The sequence below is a fragment of the Podarcis cretensis genome (genome assembly GCF_951804945.1).
Source record: "Podarcis cretensis genome assembly, chromosome: 7".
Taxonomy (NCBI): Eukaryota; Metazoa; Chordata; class Lepidosauria; order Squamata; family Lacertidae; genus Podarcis; species Podarcis cretensis.
Genome location: NC_137176.1, coordinates 70,771,078 through 70,789,716, shown reverse-complemented (window position 1 = coordinate 70,789,716; position 18,639 = coordinate 70,771,078). Strand labels below are relative to the sequence as shown.

General features: G+C 44.1%; 1 protein-coding gene across 2 annotated transcripts in view; it reads right to left on the bottom strand.

Moving 5' to 3' along the window:
• Positions 1–3,974: 3,974 nt before the first annotated feature.
• Positions 3,975–18,639, bottom strand: part of GRHL2 (grainyhead like transcription factor 2) — an 82,802-nt gene continuing 68,137 nt past the window's right edge. For both annotated transcript variants that reach the window (XM_079984828.1, XM_079984827.1), the window contains exons 13-17: positions 18,367–18,458; positions 16,194–16,279; positions 10,249–10,313; positions 6,962–8,893; positions 3,975–6,912 (exon numbers count right to left, since the gene is read on the bottom strand). In XM_079984828.1, the coding sequence (XP_079840954.1) occupies positions 8,779–8,893; positions 10,249–10,313; positions 16,194–16,279; positions 18,367–18,458 (358 nt within the window). In that variant the 3' untranslated portion in view covers positions 3,975–6,912; positions 6,962–8,778. The remainder of the gene's footprint in view (positions 6,913–6,961; positions 8,894–10,248; positions 10,314–16,193; positions 16,280–18,366; positions 18,459–18,639) is intronic.

Below are 18,639 nucleotides of genomic sequence, written 5' to 3'. Positions count from 1 at the left end.
TTCTTATATACTGACAAATGCACTTGTATTTATTGTTCAGAGAATGACTTTGATCTGTACCCATTGTAGTTTCCTATCAGTTGAGACTCCCCAACCCCTCCCTCCCTATACATATAATATGCAGATTCTGTGCCAGTCTTACCAGTATTGGTTGCATTTTTAAGACAGTACTTCTGTGTGATCCTACTGTGTGTCGGTAGCGGCAACTTTGTTGTAAAATGTAAGCGGGGGGAAGAAACTTAAAACTGAATTCTTGTGTTCGTGTTTGGCTTGTAGAAACAGTACTGAGACTTGCATGTTCATGATATTGCAGCCTTCACCACCCTGAGGCCCTCCAAATGTTTTGGACTACAAAACCCAGTACCCCTTGCCAGCGCATGCGCTGATGGGTTTGGTAGTCCAAAGCATCTGGAGAGTCCCAAGTTGGCGAAAGCTATTGTACCGATTATTTCCCCTCCTCATTGCTAGTTGTTGCACAGTTATGCAATTGTTTTCAGTTGTATAGGAAACTTGCGTTCCTTGTTTGTTTGCTTGTTTGTTTTAAAATGGGGATTTGTTACAATCTAATTTTTTTAATAATCTGTTTGATTGCGTTTGTGTGTGTGTTTTTTAAACCACACCTGCTCTTTGCTGCTCAGGGGTTGTTGCCAGGAGAACATTTTGTTCCCCAAACATGGTGGTTTTCATGGATTCCTATCTTGCATGGTAGGGCGACACCACTGCTTTGCTCAAAGTTAGAGGAGGTCCCTGTCCATGGGACGTTGGCTCTAGGTTTTCCTTGTGCCGGTAGCTGAGACTGGGAACCAGCCACCCTTGTCAATTTCCCACAATGCTTTGGGACAGCCTTTTCTGACCTTGGGTCCTCGGGTGTTGTTGGACCTCAACTCCCATCAGCCCCAGCCAGCATGGCCAATAGTCATGAATGATTGGCACTGTAGTTCCACAATATCTGGGGAAGGCCTGCTCTAGGGCACTGTGGACTATCTGAACTGGCAGGCAGGTTCATAAAACAAGGGCGGGAAGAAGGGCTAAAGGAAGAGGCTTGTGAAGTCTGCTGAACTGCTGGGGATCTCATGTAATGGTGCCAAGCCTAGCTTCATTCAACAGCCTCCCCAATAAGAACGTAAGAGTCTGTTGGATCAGGCCCTTGTAGTCCAGTATCCTGATCAGACAGTGGCGAATCAGATGCCCATCGGGAAACCATAAGCAGGGTCCCCAAAGCCCCCATCCCTTTCATGATCTCACACACAAATATTCCATCACCAGCCACTCAATCGCTTGCTCAGCTCTATCCGGTCTCCTCATTCTTAGGAAGGCTGTAGATTAGAGCTGGAGCTTTCGTTCCCCCTTGCTTAACTTCTGTGGTTAAAAAAAGTACATACTTTAGGAATTGAATGCAGACTTACTATGCTGTCCCAACCAAGCTCTATTGAATTCAATGGGACTTGCTCCCAGGTAAGTGAGACTAGGCTTGCAGCCTTAATCATAGACCCCCTGAAAACCATAAGCCTACTCTAAGTGTGACTTAAGTATGAATCCAACCCATTAAAAAGGGTTGCCCAGGGTGTTTTGCCCAGTGTAACATTTCTGAGATGTTTGCTCGGTTATCACCATGTTAACTTTTGACATGTAAAGTTGCCATACACAGTTATTTTTCAATCATTCCAGGTTCCTAAATTAAGTATTTTTAATCCGTCATCCTTATCAGACAAGAGGCAGTATTTACAATGCGCATGATCCAAATCAAAATGAAGCACCTTTAAGGCTACAATCCTACGCACACTTATTCAGTGGAACTTGCTGCAAAGGAAATGCATATTATGGAGTGGCAAAGGCATCAGCTGGTGGGGGGACTGTGAGGTGAGGGCCTCCAAGTGCCCACATGCTCAACCTATGGGGAGTTTGGATCCAAACTTTTTGGAGTGGGCCTATTGTTTAATTCACCTGTTTCCGCACTTGGATGGAATCCCTTGTGGACTGCATGCTACGGTCAGGCATAATGTCTGTTGTTGTTGTTGTTGTTTTAAAATGTGAAAATTGTAGCCAAGTATAGCCCATAAATATTTTGAAAGCAGCAAAGTGTGTTGGTTTAAAAAAAGAAGAGGGAGATGCATTTGTGACAATGTCTTTTACAGTGCCAAACAGATGAACAGTATTGTTTTGAAGGAAGTTGAGACTTTTTTTACTGTATTATTGAACAAATATTGTTTTTAAATGTTAGATTTTGAATAATTTTGTATTGTAAACTTGTTTTGTGACATGGTGCTTTTTCATACTGGAATTACTGATTGCACCTGACTATAATTATTCTGTTTTCTTATATGAATACATAACCTCAAACAAATCTTTATGAAAACCAGTGTATGGCTGAGACCTGAGGTTTGCAAATATAAAGTCCTCCATAAAGCCCCTAAATGTTATTGCCTCTAATAAATATTCTGCTGCAGCCAGGCTTTCTGGAAAGTTCCACTGCATTTCTCTGGGGGAGGGAGGAAACAGGCAAAGAATATAGTAGCCATTGTGAGGAAACAGCTAGGTAACTCCCATGATTCTGACCCTGCCAATGCCAGTGAAGCCCCCTCTTCAATAATAATAATAATAATAATAATGATAAATATTTGTACCCCATCCATCTGACTGGATTGCCCCAATCACTCTGGGCGGCTTCCAACAAATATAAAAGCTTAATAAAACATCCAACATTAAAAGCTTTCCTATACAGGACTGCCTTCAGATGTCATCTAAAAGTCGAAGTTATTTATCTTCTTGACATCTGATGGGGGGGGGTATTCCACAGGGCAGGCGCCACTACTGAGAAGGCCTTCTGCCTGGTTCCCTGTAACCTCACTTCTCACAATGAGGGAACCGCCAGAAGGCCCTTGGCGCTGGACCTCAGTGTCCGGGCAGTGTCCTGGACTGAGACCATTTAGGGTTTTAAAGGCCAGCACCAACATTTATTGATTTAGTAATTCATTAACATTTTTATCCCACTCTTCCTCCAAAGAACTCAGGGCAGCTGACATGGTTCTTACCTCTACCTCTTAAAAACAGAATAAAATCCTTTCAACAACCCTGTGACGTAGGTTAGGAAGAGAGAGAAGAGGGTTGGCTCAATATCACCCACATGAGCAGGTTCAAATCCGGGTCATCTGTAGAAATTTCAGTACTGTGCCAATATGTAATTGCTCCGTAAGAGAAAAAGGAGAAATGGGAGTTGGAATATGAGAACTCACTTACATGCCGCCTCCTTGCTTTTGCTGCCTCTTCTTCAAGTACAAGAAGAGTGGGAAGACAAGGAGAAGGTACAGCCACCTCTCTTTCCAGGTAGTGGTACAAGCATTAACTACAGTGGTACCTCGGGTTAAGTATTTAATTCGTTCCAGAGGTCCGTTCTTAACCTGAAACTGTTCTTAGCCTGAAGCACCACTTTAGCTAATGGGGCCTCCTGCTGCCACTGCGCCACTGCCGGAGCACAATTCCTGTTCTCATCCTGAAGCAAAGTTCTTAACCTAAGGTACTATTTCTGGGTTAGCGGAGTCTGTAACCTGAAGCGTATGTAACCTGAAGCGTATGTAACCCGAGGTACCACTGTAATGTGAAGCACTTGCTTGATACAAAGTCATGAATGGACATTTTCTCTTGCCTCCAATCTTCCACTCCAGCACCTATACTCAGGGGTGTGGGGGTGTGTATTCTGTGTGCGCGCGCACACACACACACACACACATGGGTGATCTTAACTTTTGTGTTTCAGGACCAAATATGTCCAAGGCTGGCCCAACACCCCCCCCCCAAACCGTGCACTGGAGGATTAGCTTTCATTTACTTAATAAAGGACAAGGTGGCAAATTCAGTAAGTTCCCCATCACAAAAGTGCAAGCCCGTTCAAGCAAATCTGAGTCAATATTCAAAATGCTTCAGTGTGGGGCCAAATTATCAAACACCAGTAAGGAAAGAAAGAAAAGAAAAGGTGGTTATATCTTACGAATATTTATTTCTTTCCCTCTTAAAAATGTACAAAAAATAAAATAAACCTGTATGTTTATAGATTTCCCTCTCCCATTTACAAAAAAAACTATTAAGTTACACAGACTAGTTTTCTTAGAATAAAATAGCACACAGTGTTTATACATGGAGTTTTCTAGCTTTCCAGCTAATGGGAACTATGCACAGATTTATTTATTTTTTTGGCACAAACAAATCCTCCTGTTTGCATCATGTCACCCTAATCTGGGAGAAACATTGAGGGGAGGCAGGGAAGGGGAAGGGTTACAAGAAAAACAAACATTTTACATGGCTGCACACTTTTAAAAACTTTAAACAAGTCTATTCATTTCCAGTCCTGCATGATGCTGCTGATTGAATCCATAACAACAGCTTTTCAGTTTCCTCTCTAATAATAATAAAAACTCAAGCAGCTATGTTAATTTTGCAACTTTCCAACTGGTCTACAGAGATCAGAACAACAGGACCAAGTGCTGGGGGAAATGGCTTAATTCATAAATCACATGTTTCTGTGTACATATCTAAGTCATTTATGTTTAGGAACAGACATTTGTTAGCAACAATGAAAGATGGTAAAAGCTCCCTCTTCTTTTATGCCCATCAAAAGTAAAATATGATTTTTTTAAAAATTGGTAGGCTAGGTAGACTCTATGTGATTTATTTAAAATGTGTGTATAGGAAGAAGACTGAAGCAGGCCTTATTACCCTAGTAATTGTTATAGCCATGTCAATATTAGTAACGTATCAGTGGATGGACAAGCAGAACATCTACATATAATTGCAGCCTGTGATAGTCAGAGTGTTATCACTCTGCAGTTCTTATACAAATGCAGCTTATATAGGACTAGGTGTTTTCTTTCCTCTCTGAAAACAAACAAACACCTAAGTTTCTAGCCCTTATTGACTAGAAAGGCACAGAGGGCTAAACTCATTAAATACAACAATATTTATCTCTGGATAGATAAAGGGGGCACCAGCCAGTCTCAAAAAATAGGCACAGTCTTCACAGGGTAGAGCTTTATTTCAGAAGACAGCAGTAAGGGTGATTTTTGTTATGTGGCCTTCTTCAAATTTTTCACCTTTCTAAAATGTCTGGCATGCCAAGGTACTCATGAAGATTTACCCCTCAACACCCGTAAATGGTTCTGAGGCCAGTGATCTGAGAGCGAAACCTTGCGCATACCTGATCTTTGTCTGTCTAAGGCTACCCATTGTTTGAGGTCAGTAATGGAAGGACAGCTACCAAATTGGCCCTTGGGGACTGCTTGAAGATACCCAAGCTTCTAAGGGATCCTATTGGCTCCCCAAAACAAAGTCTGAATGCCCACTTTTAGATTGCTTTGGAATGATCATTATGCTTAAGTGCTAAACCACAGAACAGAAGGGGTAAGTTATCATTTCTTTCTGGGTTGCATGGCAACGCCATGGTTACATAGAACATTGGGAGCTGCGCCTTTGCCAGCCACCAAGAGATGTTCAACAGGTGCAATTTTACCTATCACTCCATGATGGGCATAAAGAAGAAGAAGAAGAATGCAATTCTTGATTTTCACCCTGCCAGGCAGTTTGGCAGTGAATTATCAGTTTGCTGTAAAAATGGCTCTGTAAGCTCAATTGATTCTGAAGCAATGCTAAATCAGCATGTTATTCACTTCAGATATATCAGTCAGCATAGCTTTACATGACTACAAGGGACATACATGCTTATGCAAGTATACACAAATGAAGAGGGTGTTTATTCTCTCATGCATTTTGCATACAGTGCAGATTTAGGACAACTATTCTGGCTCCTCTCCCCCTTTGAGAATCAATATTGGTGGAACTCAGAAATGCAAGATAGAGACCAAAATAAATTGACCTTAAAACCATTGAACGAAACAGTTTTTTTAAAAAATGCATGCATCTCATAATGCAGCGTTTGGCATTTTTCCTGTAACATTTGAAACTTTGAAGAAATAGAAAAGGACTAAGCTGCTAAAAGAGTATCGGCAGAAGCAAACACTCCTGAAATTTAGGCCAAGTTAATTTACATACCAGAAACCTTTTAAGAAACATTCATCTCCATAGCACCATTTTGCTTGAGCAAGGAACCTCACTCTTTGAAGCTCTGACTGCCCCAATCAAAGGAGTGCTTGAACTACATTTGCTTTCCAAAGTTATTAAACGAATTACAGGGTTTCATCTCAGATTCCTATTTCATAATCTCAGGGTTGCCTTAAAAAAGCCTTAAACAGAGTCCGGCTGCTCAGTATCTACAGGTGTTGTTGGATTGCAAGTGCTATCATTCCTAGCTGGCTTAGGGATGATGAGAGTTGTAGTCCTGGGTTGAAGAAGGCTGACCAACACTGGCTGGCAGCAAGTCTCCAGGGTTTCAGCCAGAAGCACTGCTGGAAATAGTGGCAATCAACTCTTTGACCTTATCCAAGCAAACCACGTTTTGCTACCAATCTCTGGCCATTCCCAGCAGCCCCATGGATGGAAGTGCAATGAAAAAAATGTCTACTACATACCGATTAAGACAGGCTGAGTAATATGATCATACAAAAACAAAGTCTATAGAGTCAGGACTTGATATGTACATTCAGACCAAAGTCAAGGGAGGCTTATGTACATTTTTACATTTACAGCGAGACCCATCAGGGGGCACGAGGACGTTCAACAAAATGAGCAGAGGATCCATTCATCCAAGAAATTTGTTCCATTCCTGCCACAACTCCTGGGAAGTTGAATGGGCAAGGGAATGGCAACCAGGGATGAGGTGGGTTGGGGGAGTGTCAGAAGGGCAGGGAAAGGAGACAGCAAAGATTAAAGGAGCTGAACAAGGGGCAGGGAAGCTGAGGTGAGTCCCCAGGGCATGGGAGCATAGGCTGCATCCTTTTTCAACTGCAACAAAACTGCCCTGCCTCTCTGGCTTCCTGGGACTGTAGGGATGGACTGTAGGGATGCAGTTCCCAACATCAGCTCTTCTGAGGATGGGAGGGATAGAACAATGCCTCTTCAGGCACATGTCACCCATCCCCATCATGACCAGACGTGTCCAGATTCCCTTTCTTGGCACCATTCACGCTGTGCACATGCATGCAGATTGCATCCCCAGATCTGTTCCTGAAATTTGTACATTGTGCGAACGGGGATCTTGGCTATTCATTGATTTCATTAAAAAAAGAAAAGGTATACCAGCAAGCACCTGCTCAGCTGGTCTCGAACGGTGTTTGCTGAACCAAATCCACCCACCTATTAAGGGGGGACACGATGGCTGTCTTCAAATACCTGAAGGGCTGTGATGAAGAAGAGGGAGCAGAGTTGAACTCCATTGCTGCTCCGGACAGCAGGATTAGGAGCAACGGGTGGGAATTGCAGGGAACTGGATTTCAACTGAACATTCGAAGAAGCTTCCTAAAAGGACAAGCTGCAGAACAGGCTGCCTCAGGAAGTGGTGGGTTCTCCTTTGCTGGAGGATAGAAGCAAAAATGTCCATCTGTTGCAGGTGTTGTAGTTGCACCTTGCAAGCTGCATGCAGATCCTGCAATGAGCAACAGGCTGGACTCGATGACCTCCAGCTCTACGGTTTCATGTTTTTATGACTTGCTATAAATAATAATAATAATAATAAGAAAGACCTTCTGGCTCAGTTTAGGCTTGGCTCCAGCTTGCCAGAGGCTCCCAAGGAAGAGGTGAGCTGAATGGAGATATATCTTCTGAAAGCCCAAAGTCAGAATCGGAAGCAGGCATGGAGGGAGGAGAGTGTTGGTGGTATTGGCACTGCCTCAGTTCTCGCTGCATGCAGAAAATGGAGGGTCTCATCCAACAAGGATGCAGAAGACCAAAGGCTGAAATCCAAGGGTGCAAAGAAAGCATAAATATTTCAGAAACCGGAAGACAAATAATTTGGAAACTAGAAGACAATGTGGTATCCTTGCACAGAAATGGGCACGAGGGGGTGAACGAGACCCACAAGCTGGTGGTGCAAATGTCGGATGTACCACTGGAAGGAGAATTTTAACGTTCTAATACGGATGCTGGAGAAGCCACTCAAGAAAAGGTATGGAAACGTCACTGAATAGCTAATGGCAGAATCTCTCTCCTCAGCGAGAGTTGCCTGACAGCTTCTAATCCCAGGATTAGAAACAAGAGTGGCAGTAAACACATCCACACAGGTAGGAAAAATATATTATTACATATTATAAACATTATATACAAAGGTTAAAACGGATGGTGCTTTACTTACAAATGACACGCCATCCAAGTCCCTTACTTACAGTCCTCAATTGCCCTGTGCTGGGAAGGATATGGCTAACCTACACCTACACATTTGTTTGCTGGTAGTTTTGTACCAGTGAACATGATCGACCAGTTTCCTTGCCATGGATTAGAAGATCAAATCTTCAAGCAATTTATTCTTGAAACTTTCAGTTTTAACTATTAAGTCCCAGGTGAACTAATGCAATTCCACAATTTCATTTTCTTCCACATTAACTCTTTTTTAAAAAGTCACCGTTTCTCCCCTGCGGTGGGCGAGAGGCGATGTCTGCAGTCTGCTATGTACAGATTGCAGCGTGAGGAGCAATAAATAAGGAACTTTGTAGAGGTATGTTAGTTCATCTTGAACGGACTGGTCAATGACAACTGGGCTTGTTTCCTCGCTTCCAGTGGAGTTTTGTAACAGCCTCTCTTCTTGGCATCCATGAGTCATCAGGGCTTTAGAAGAATGGTCCCCTTCCTTAAGATGAGGGTGAAATGCTATGACTTCACTAGGCTGCGTTCTGATCTGGGCTAGATTTCCGTCAACGTGACCTTGTAGCCTTCCCCCAGGCTCTCCATGTTGAGGATGAACGTGTCTTCATTGGAATAATGTTCAATGATGTTATCATCCATATTTACCAAAATCCTGGAATCGGAAAGGAGTGTCAGTAAAATCCCCCTAGTTTCACATATCAGGATAGATTCAGATGGCGAATCTGCCATGGGGTAAGGGATGTGTCTGTCTGTCTGTGTATTTGCCATTTGTGTGAATGCTTTGACACAAGCCATAGCACAGCTCATTGTCTCCAGGAGGTTCCAGCGAACTTTTAAGTGTCAGTGAACAAAGTAGTACTTCTTTTTGAGTAAATATGCATAGGATTCTAAAGTTAGACATAAAATCACAGTTGGAAGGGGCCATGAAAGTCATCTAGCCCCAACCCTTGCAATGTAGGAATCTTTCACCCAACATGGGGCTTGAACCCACAACCTTGGGATTAAGGGTCTCATGCTCTACCAGCTGATCTATCCAGCCTCATTGCAAAATCTACAGATAAATCCAAACCAATGTAACCCCACTGAAACATCACAGTTCAACCAAATGTTGAACTGGAAAGTTGCTTGGGCTATATGGATCAACTTCTTCTTCTTCTTCTTATTATTATTATTACTACTACTACAGATATTTGCTTGCTGCTCAGGGAGACTTTTTGGCTGAAAAGCAGGTTACAGAGGAGGCATACGAAGAAGGGCCTCAATGATGACCGCAGGCTCTGGGTTGGTTCATATGGGGAGAGGCGGTCCTTGAGGTATTGTGGTCCAGAGCTGTTTAAGGCTTTATAGGTCAAAACCAGCACTTTGACCGGCTAATTAAACCTTTCCTGGGTATCCAGCCAGGGAAACAAGATAGCAAAGGTGGAGGGGTATTAGGTGCTGGGCAGCCAATTAATGCCACAGCATAGACAAATTCATTGATGTGATAGTGTTGTAGTCCTATTATCTTTTCTTCCTACTCATCTCCCTTGTTTGAGGAATACTGAAACTCCAGATTACAGAGGCTTCATTTTTCCCCCTGTTGCCGCCGTTCAATCTTGGAGGTAATTAAAATACTAATTATCCTCTATTTAATTTGAAACACAACTGAATTATATTGTACTTGTCAGACGACCTCTTCTCATGTTGCAGTAGTGTTGAGAGAGCTGCTGCAGAATTGTTGTCTCTACCCAAACTGTTTGGGTAGTGTGAGAAGTCCTAAGTCAGTATGAAATGTCCCGGGGTCAATGCTTCCCCCCTGCCCTCCCCCCACAGGGGAGGGGGAGAAGGAGCCACAATGCAGGCTAGTCCCACCTGAGCCCAGGGCACATCACATGACTTGAGGGGTCTGGGAGTTGCTCACCAAGGACACCTAGAATCTAGGGCAGCTGAGGTCTCAAGACACTGTAAAAAATAAATAAATAAAAAAGTGACTCGGAGCCGAGGTGAGATTTTGTTTCCCTTACTTACCCCTTTTTGCTCTTCTTGTACAGCTTTGTAATCTTTTCAGCTGGAAGACCGTATTTCTCAGAAATCTGAATTTAAAATTTAAAAAGAAGAAAGAGCAATTATTAAAAGCAGAAACTGGTACCACCAGCTTCAATTAAGGAGTGTGGAAGAGTTTGTGTGCACCCAACTTCTCAGCACTTCTAAAAATCAGGCTTAATGACCTGAAGAAATGTAGAGCTTCTTGCCATTTTGAAAAAGTTTTGCACCTACAGTGTAAAAATGCATTATATTAGGAGAAGTGCAGATTAGTCGAAAACTGCTGACAGAAGTGTGTCAGGAAAAATTCACAGTACAATGCTGAAGAATGTTCATGACGATTAAAACAACAACAACCACATGTAGTTCTTTGCCTAAATGCAGAGAATTGAATTTAAGATTGGAAAATTGAGAAGCCAAGACAACCAAAATTGACAGATCTTTCCATTGCTACTCATAGCACATCCAAAAACAGTCTTGCACAACCCCCACTAAATTTTGTACAAAAGTCATTCCCAAAAGCGCTTCTCTCTTTGCAGATGCAAACATCTCATTAGTGTTCACATCACACCTTTCCTTGTGACTCAGCCTCAGGGGAAAGAAAGAGATCTAGGCCCATCCAAAGACACTCACAAGGCACTTGGCAACCAGCTGACTAGTAAGTCATCTTAATTTACAAGGTCTTGATGGGGGGGGGGGGGATCCAAACCGCAGAAGTCTTTACAAAACAAAGCAGGAGGCTTTGGGTATGAAAAGGACTGGCTGAATAACTGGTATTTCAATCAGCTCTGAATGGAGAACATCCAATAGGTTTTATTGATATTTTCGAAGAAGAAGCACTGCTGGGAAATTAGTTGAAAATAAGGACTCAGAGTCACCACCTGGCCACCTGATGGCAATTTCCAGTTACCAATTTCAACAAGGCAGTACAGTGGTGCCTCGCAAGACAAAACAATCCGTTCCGCGAGTCTCTTCGTCTAGCGGTTTTTTCGTCTTGCGAAGCAAGCCCATTGACGGCTTAGCGGATTAGCGCTATTAGTGGTTTAGCGGCTTTTAGAGGCTTAGCGGATAAGCGGCTTAGAAAAAGGGGGGGGGAAGGGGAAAAAACCGCAGGAACTTGAAAGACATTTTCGTCTTGCGAAGCAAGCCCATAGGAAATTCGTTTTGCGAAGCACCTCCAAAACGGAAAACTCTTTTGTCTAGCAAGTTTTCCGTCTTGCGAGGCATTCGTCTTGCAGGGCACCACTGTATGTTAAAAGCAATACTTAAAATACCCAGTTTAAGTCACTGGGTGGCTCTTCCCTGTTTAGGGAAGTTTTTAATGTTTGATGTTTTATTGTGTTTTTAATATCCTGTTGGAGCGGGGTATACGTAATAAATTATTTTATTTATTTGTTTGTTTATTTATTTATTTATTATTGACAGTTACCTTCTAGCGATGCAATCTTATATATGTGTGCTCAGAAGTATGTCAGATAAGTATGTGTAGGACTACAGTCTAAGTGGTGTAGAAATCTCTTGATCCTTCTGATACTCGCTTGAGTATGTACCAACATCTTTTTATACACCTCTAGAACATTTCAGTTTGCTTGGACCGGTCTCTCTTACTTCACAGTCAGGGCTTTTAAGAGAAATCTTTCAAAGAAAGAAATCTGGAGTGGGGCAGCTGAGAATCGGAATACATAAACAAATCTGATCACACTTTTTCAGGTCATGGATCAGGGTTAGAGGAAGTTCTGTCCCAACGAAAGTTGCCTCTGCTGATCCTTACTTGTCAAAAATGCTTTATTCCTCAAAAACAATGTGTTATGTACAGCAGCCATGCTCTTGGTCCTTCTAAGATGTTTGACGAAGCAGGATATTGTCACTGAGAGCTCATGTTAAACAGCTGCTCTCTAAGGCGCCATAGTACTTTCTTGTCACCAGAAGAAGCCTAATTGCAAAGATAAACTGTCTGCTCCTCTGGGAAATAATAGCAAATGGGAGAAGAATGAAGCAAATTCCAAATATGAGAAAATAAACAAGGGGAAAATGTGCAACTTGTAAACAATGGAACTTCCTTTTAATATGTTATGCTCTTGCTGGGATGAAAGCTTTTGAAAACAACGTTGCTAAAATGAGGCACACGGCACTGCCAAACACAAGTGTGTGTGCTTCTATGTGAACTGAAACATGTTTTGAACGCTTTACATTTTCAAGGTATTTTTCATATCTTGCCAAGGGCAAAATCATGCCTGGGTCAATACGCAATGAAGGGTGAGGGAAGTCAGGGTGGCTCCAGTGCAAATGTTTGCAGTAGCAGAGCACTGGAGTGTAAGTGAGAAACCTTGGCTCTTTCCATAAGGGTTCATGTTCAAAACCTCTCCTGTGAGAGATTTCTGTTTTCTAAACTCCACCATGTCCCTTTGTGGCAGGCAAACACATATACAGGTACCCTGATCTAACAGGAAGAATCCATGCACTCACTGCCCTTCTGGAGAAGGCTGCTTGCACATGTAAAATAGTGATGTGCAAACAAGGTGTGCAGAAATCTTCTAATCTGGTTTGTCCTGACCCTATACCAGGGGTCCTTGAAGGGGCAGGGCTGTCTACACTATTGCCTGTGGAGATCTCTCTCCACCCCACAGTCAGCATATTGTTGGCCAAGGGTGCAGGGTCTTCTTATAGCACTCTCCTCTACAATATCTACAAATCTGGAGATGCAACCCACTTTTTGACTAGAGTCCCCACGACAGCTCGCAACATTCATAAAGGGCAACACTTCCCACAAAACCATACGCTTTGAAATTTGAAACTATCATAAGGAAAGATATTTGAGGTGGAGGAGGAAACAGGAGAGCATAACTTTAAAATCTTGGTGCTCCCTTCCCATAGCTGACCTGGCAAGGAACAGGACAGTCTGAGTGAACCAGCAGCAGGCATGGTGATGGGGCCTGTTTTTCCATGGATTTCCTCCTTATTCCAGCGTGAACGTCTTTTAAGATTTTAGATGTGAACAGGAAACCATGGGTATTGATTGGGCACATATTTTTACAGGGAGAAGGGAACCAACAAATATGCATGATAGAATAAACAGTTCAGCTGAAGAATGGGAACCACATTATCTCTGACGCCAGGGGAGATTTGCCAGTACAAAGAAACTGAAGATTGGGCTGCCTGCTCTTAGAACTAGTCTGCTATCTTCTCTAGCATATGCTGCCTTGTGAATAACTATGGAGATGAAAAGAAACCTCAGTGCCAGAATTTAAGGTGCTAGGAACACACACACACTAGCGTGCTCACAAACTGCACCCATTTTCTACAAATGCATTGCAAGCAACCACATCCACGGAATCTTGCAAAGGCGCAATGCATCATGGGGACAACATCCATGTGGTACTTTTGGCCTTTGGAAACTTCGGAGTGCTTTTGTTTGAGAGTCCCTGGAGCTTCCCTTGGTAGTTCTACGTTCTCCGCCTTGTGATTTGATCTCTCTGTTGGCTCTGTCTCATTGGATGACAAGCCCTGGTGCCTCAGTGGGCCTGCGCGGGCAGGGAGGTGACAGCAGGGAGGTGCTCTGGTGTTTTGCAATAACGAAACAGCACGGTAAGATAAGAGGCTTGCCAGGGCCACCTCGTGAGTTCACAGCACAGGTGAGATTTAAACCAGGACCTTGTACTTTACAGCTCAATCTCTGCTTTAGCTCCAGTACAATATTCTAGGTGCATCTGTGAGCTAAGGTGGCATGGGTGCAATCTCTTGGCCGCTACCCTACACTACAAGCTTTTTCAAAAGAAGGACTTGCATGCCCTAGGGTGCTAACGTATACCACAGGACACAGAGTCCAAATTCGCGATGAATTCTGGATGCAGTATTCTTTTCAAATTTTCTTCTACAGACCTCTTTTTTTCCAAAACGAGATCATTTACCTTTGCTGAAAACAAAAGCAACTGCAACGCAACGCAACGCAGCCTGGGCCCTGCTCAACTGGCAGGACAAACATTCCCATGACCTGCACTGCACAATGCAGTCCCAAGTGTAAATGAATGGTTTCCAGGCTGGAAATGCCCCCCTGGACCCCCACTCCTGATGTGGCAACTCTCCCTTCATGGCCTAGGACCCTTGTACCTACGGGACCACCTCTCCTGGTATGCCCCACGGAGAGCCTCAAGGTCCATAAATAGCAACACCCTAGAGGTCCCGGGCCCTAAGGAAGTTAGACTGGCTTCAACCAGAGCCAGGGCCTTTTCAACACTGGCTCCGGCCTAGTAGAACGCTCCGTCTCATGAGACCAGGGCCCTGCAGGATCTGATTTCTTTCCGCAGGGCCTGTAAGACAGAGTTGTTCTGCCTGGCCTTTGGCTTGGATCAGCTTGATCCCCTCCCCCTCTTTCCTTTTGTGATGGAACTCCTATTTGGGGACTTTCCTGGCTTTTTTCTGGCCCACTTAGGACCAGTCTGGATAGTTGGCCTTGGTGAAGATTTGACGCTTTCATCCCCAAAAAGTTTTTGATTTGAGTTTCTACTGAAATATGGCTGCATTTTAATGTTGTATTTTAATCTAGTTTTTAAGTTGTATTTTAATCAATTGTTTTTATACCTGGTATTAGCCGCCCTGAGCCCGGTCTTTGCTGGGGAGGGTGGGGTATAAATAAAAATATTATTATTATTATTATTATTATTATTATTATTATTATTATTATTATTATTACATTGGAGGCTAGGGTCATTTGGAGGAAAGAAAGTGGTAGCCACCCACCTTTGACTTTTTTCCTTTCAGTGCTGGGCCCTTAAAAGAAAAGAAATGTTTGCAGGAGAACATAGGAAGAGCCTGCCAGATCAGAAAGACTGTGCAGCATCCTGTTCTTACCGTGGCCAAACAGATACCTATGAGGAGCCTGAAAGCAGGACCTGAGGGCAACAGCGCTCTCCCCACTTGTGAGCCCTGGCAACTGGCATTCAGAACAGACAGCACCTCCCAAAATGCCTTCCTTCTCTCCTCCACTCTGGGAAGCCTAAACCTTTGCGATGAGGATTTTGCAGAGAGCTGCGATGTGACCCTGTACATCAAGGATGGGGAAACTCAGACCCTCCAGGTGCTGCTGGACTCCAACTCCCATCAGCCCCAGTGTGGCCAGTGTTCAGGGATGATAGGCGTTGTAGTCCTTTTAAATGTGTTGCCTTTTAAAAATGTGTTGTTCTTATTTTTATTATGTATTTTGTGCCTTCATATTGTGCTTTTATGTTGCGAACCGCCCTGAGACCTTTGAGTATAGGGCGGCATACAAATTTTAATAATAATAATAATAATAATAATAATAATAATAATAATCCAGAAATATCCATCAGGCCACAAGTTCACCATCCCAAGGAGTCCAAGCTCTCCCTCTTCACACACAAATACCCTTTTCTTATAATGATGTCGGTTTGCTTGTCAACAACCTCAGCACAGTTTTGCACAAATATAAAATGCAAAATTGGGACGCAGGTGGCGCTGTGGGTTAAAGCCTCAGCGCCTAGGGCTTGCCGATCGAAAGGTCGGCGGTTCGAATCCCTGCGGCGGGGTGCGCTCCCGCTGCTCGGTCCCAGCGCCTGCCAACCTAGCAGTTCTAAAGCACCTCCGGGTGCAAGTAGATAAATAGGGACCGCTTACCAGCGGGAAGGTAAACGGCGTTTCCGTGTGCGGCTCTGGCTCGCCAGAGCAGCGATGTCACGCTGGCCACGTGACCCGGAAGTGTCTCCGGACAGCGCTGGCCCCTGGCCTCTTAAGTGAGATGGGCGCACAACCCCAGAGTCTGTCAAGACTGGCCCGTACGGGCAGGGGTACCTTTACCTTTACCTTTAAAATGCAAAATTGTTTTCCTTTCTACGAGGAAGTTAAAGCAGACTGCATGCTGTTGTTGCTTTCTTCAACTGCCCACGATAAATGAAATTGAGATGACAGATACTTACCGCTTCCATTAGTCCCTTTACAGTGGGTGATTTTAACATCAAAGCATCAAACACTTCGTCAGCCTCTTTCCTCACGTAAAGCAGCACTGAAAGGATGAGAAGCAAATTTTTGGAATAGACACAGAACATTCCCACAAGCAAACTACTCCCTCTTGGACAGAAAACTATTCCTCTCCAACAAATGACAAGTGAAAAAGGCCAGAGACTCGTGTTAAAAATAAAACTATCCCATGTCACAGAACAGGAGGAGAATGTGCCAATTTCAAAATATCCAGAGGAAAATGATGTGTTCTTTCCACAAACTGCGCCACCCCCACAGGAAGCAGTTGTAAACAGTCACACCCATTTTCCATTTCAGTTGGGTGATAGGCAGAAATATACTGACCAGTAAGTGGAACTAATTTCCTTGTCACGCTAAGCAACCCCACAAGCAAAATAGCTATTCTCATCAAAAGTCGGAATTTCCTGGAATTCAAACGGTGGGTTCAGCTGTTGGCAGAACCAGAATTTTGCAGTTGGAAGGAGGTCTTTCAGTCTCTCGCTTAATGGAGGAATCTTGCAAGTGCAGCAACCCTGACAGCTGTCTGTTTAGCTCTTCCTTTGAAGGACATGCCACCTTCCTCCAAGGCAGTCCGCACCACAGTTGAACAGTGCAAACCATTAGGAGGTTTCTGTAACGTTTAACCCTTGCTGTTTCCACACATTAATTCTAATCCCGCCGGTCCTCTAGGAAACACAGAAGCAGTCTGCTCAGCCTTTTATTTAACAGCCCCTCAGATACCCAAAGGACGCGGGTGGAGCTGTGGTCTAATCCACAGAGCCTAGGGCTTGCCAATCAAAAGGTCGGCAGTTCGAATCCCCGTGACGGGGTGAGCTCCCGTTGCTCAGTCCCAGCTCCTGCCAACCTAGCAGTTCTAAAGCACATCAAAGTGCAAGTAGATAAATAGGTACCGCTCCGGCGGGAAGGTAAACGGCATTTCCGTGCACTGCTCTGGTTCACCAGAAATGGCTTAGTCATGTTGGCCACATGACCCGGAAGCTGTACGCCGGCTCCCTCGGCCAATAAAGCGAGATGAGTGCCGCAACCCCAGAGTTGGCCATGACTTGACCTAATGGTCAGGGGTCCTTTACAAATACTCAAAGACGGCTATCAAGTCTCTCCATAATCTTATCTAGCTCTTTCAACTGTTCCTCGTAGGACTTCATTTCTAGACCCCTCACCCTCCTCTCATGTGATGGAAGACACATGTCTTTCACGTAGAGGTGGACACCCCCTTCACTACTTCTTTTGTGGTGCTCAAAGAGCAGCGCCAGCAAATAGCACATATGCAACATGTAGTTTTAGATGCAAGCATGTGCATGCTGGTGTAGCTGGTCCAGAGGTAAAATGCATGACCAGTCAACCGCCTTATATGATGCTAGACTTCAGAAGGGGGTCAAATGTCTCCAGTGTTAAGATGGTCAGAGGGGGGCCTGCTTGGTAGCTCCATCACCCTCAGAACTCCAGGGTATGGCAGCGCAGAAGATGGCATTTTCTGTGGCAGCCCCTAAGCTGCCTCTCCACAGATTTGCACCTGTCACCTTCATTGTGCAGTTTTTGCCGTATGTGCCTCTTTATTCTGGCCTTTGTTGTTGATCATGCTGGCACCCGCCTGTCTCGGGAGACAATGAAGGAGTGTGCCTTTGCGGGTGAAGTCATGCCTGCTGTGGCTGTAGACCCTGATATGGGAGAGACATGTTTTGTTGCAGCTGGGGCAGATGAAGGCATCTGGTTGTTGTGATGCTGCAGATGCACCAGGGCGTTTCTGCGTTCCTCCCAGCGGTCATTTCTCCTTTGGTCAGCACTGTGGATGCACAACCTGGCTGTATATCTCCAGGCACTGTGGCTGTCTGCAAGGGATTCCCACACATGTTGTCAGCCTTCATATCACATTTGCAGACATCTTTGTGACTCGGAGTTGGTCCGCCAACAGGCCTGGTGCCTGAAGCCAGCGCCTCGTACAGCATGCCTTTGGGGATCCTGCCATCTTCCATTGTGTGCACATGACCAAGGCAGCATAGACATTGCTGAGACTTCGGCATAATTCAGAACCATATTTCCATTCTGATTTTTTCCTTCCCAATGACTTTCACATGAATTCTGACTTAGGGAAAACTGAGAATAAACTGCTACCTCTTTTCGTTCCTTCTTCTTTTATTTGCTTCAGCGGTGGTGAGCTGAAGTCTTCTTCTACTGGCCGGAATATCCTTTTAGCCAAGATGCTACTGTAGGGAGAGAAAAATGAGAAAGATGTACCAGATTTATAGTACTGGGGGTGGAATTGTTACCCATAACTTGTTCTCCTAATTGTAGCTGGGAGGCTGTGCTACATTGTGGTTGCACTGGCCAAGACTTTTGTCTTAGTACTTGTGACAGGCCTAATCTAAAAAGCAAGGTTACAGTTTA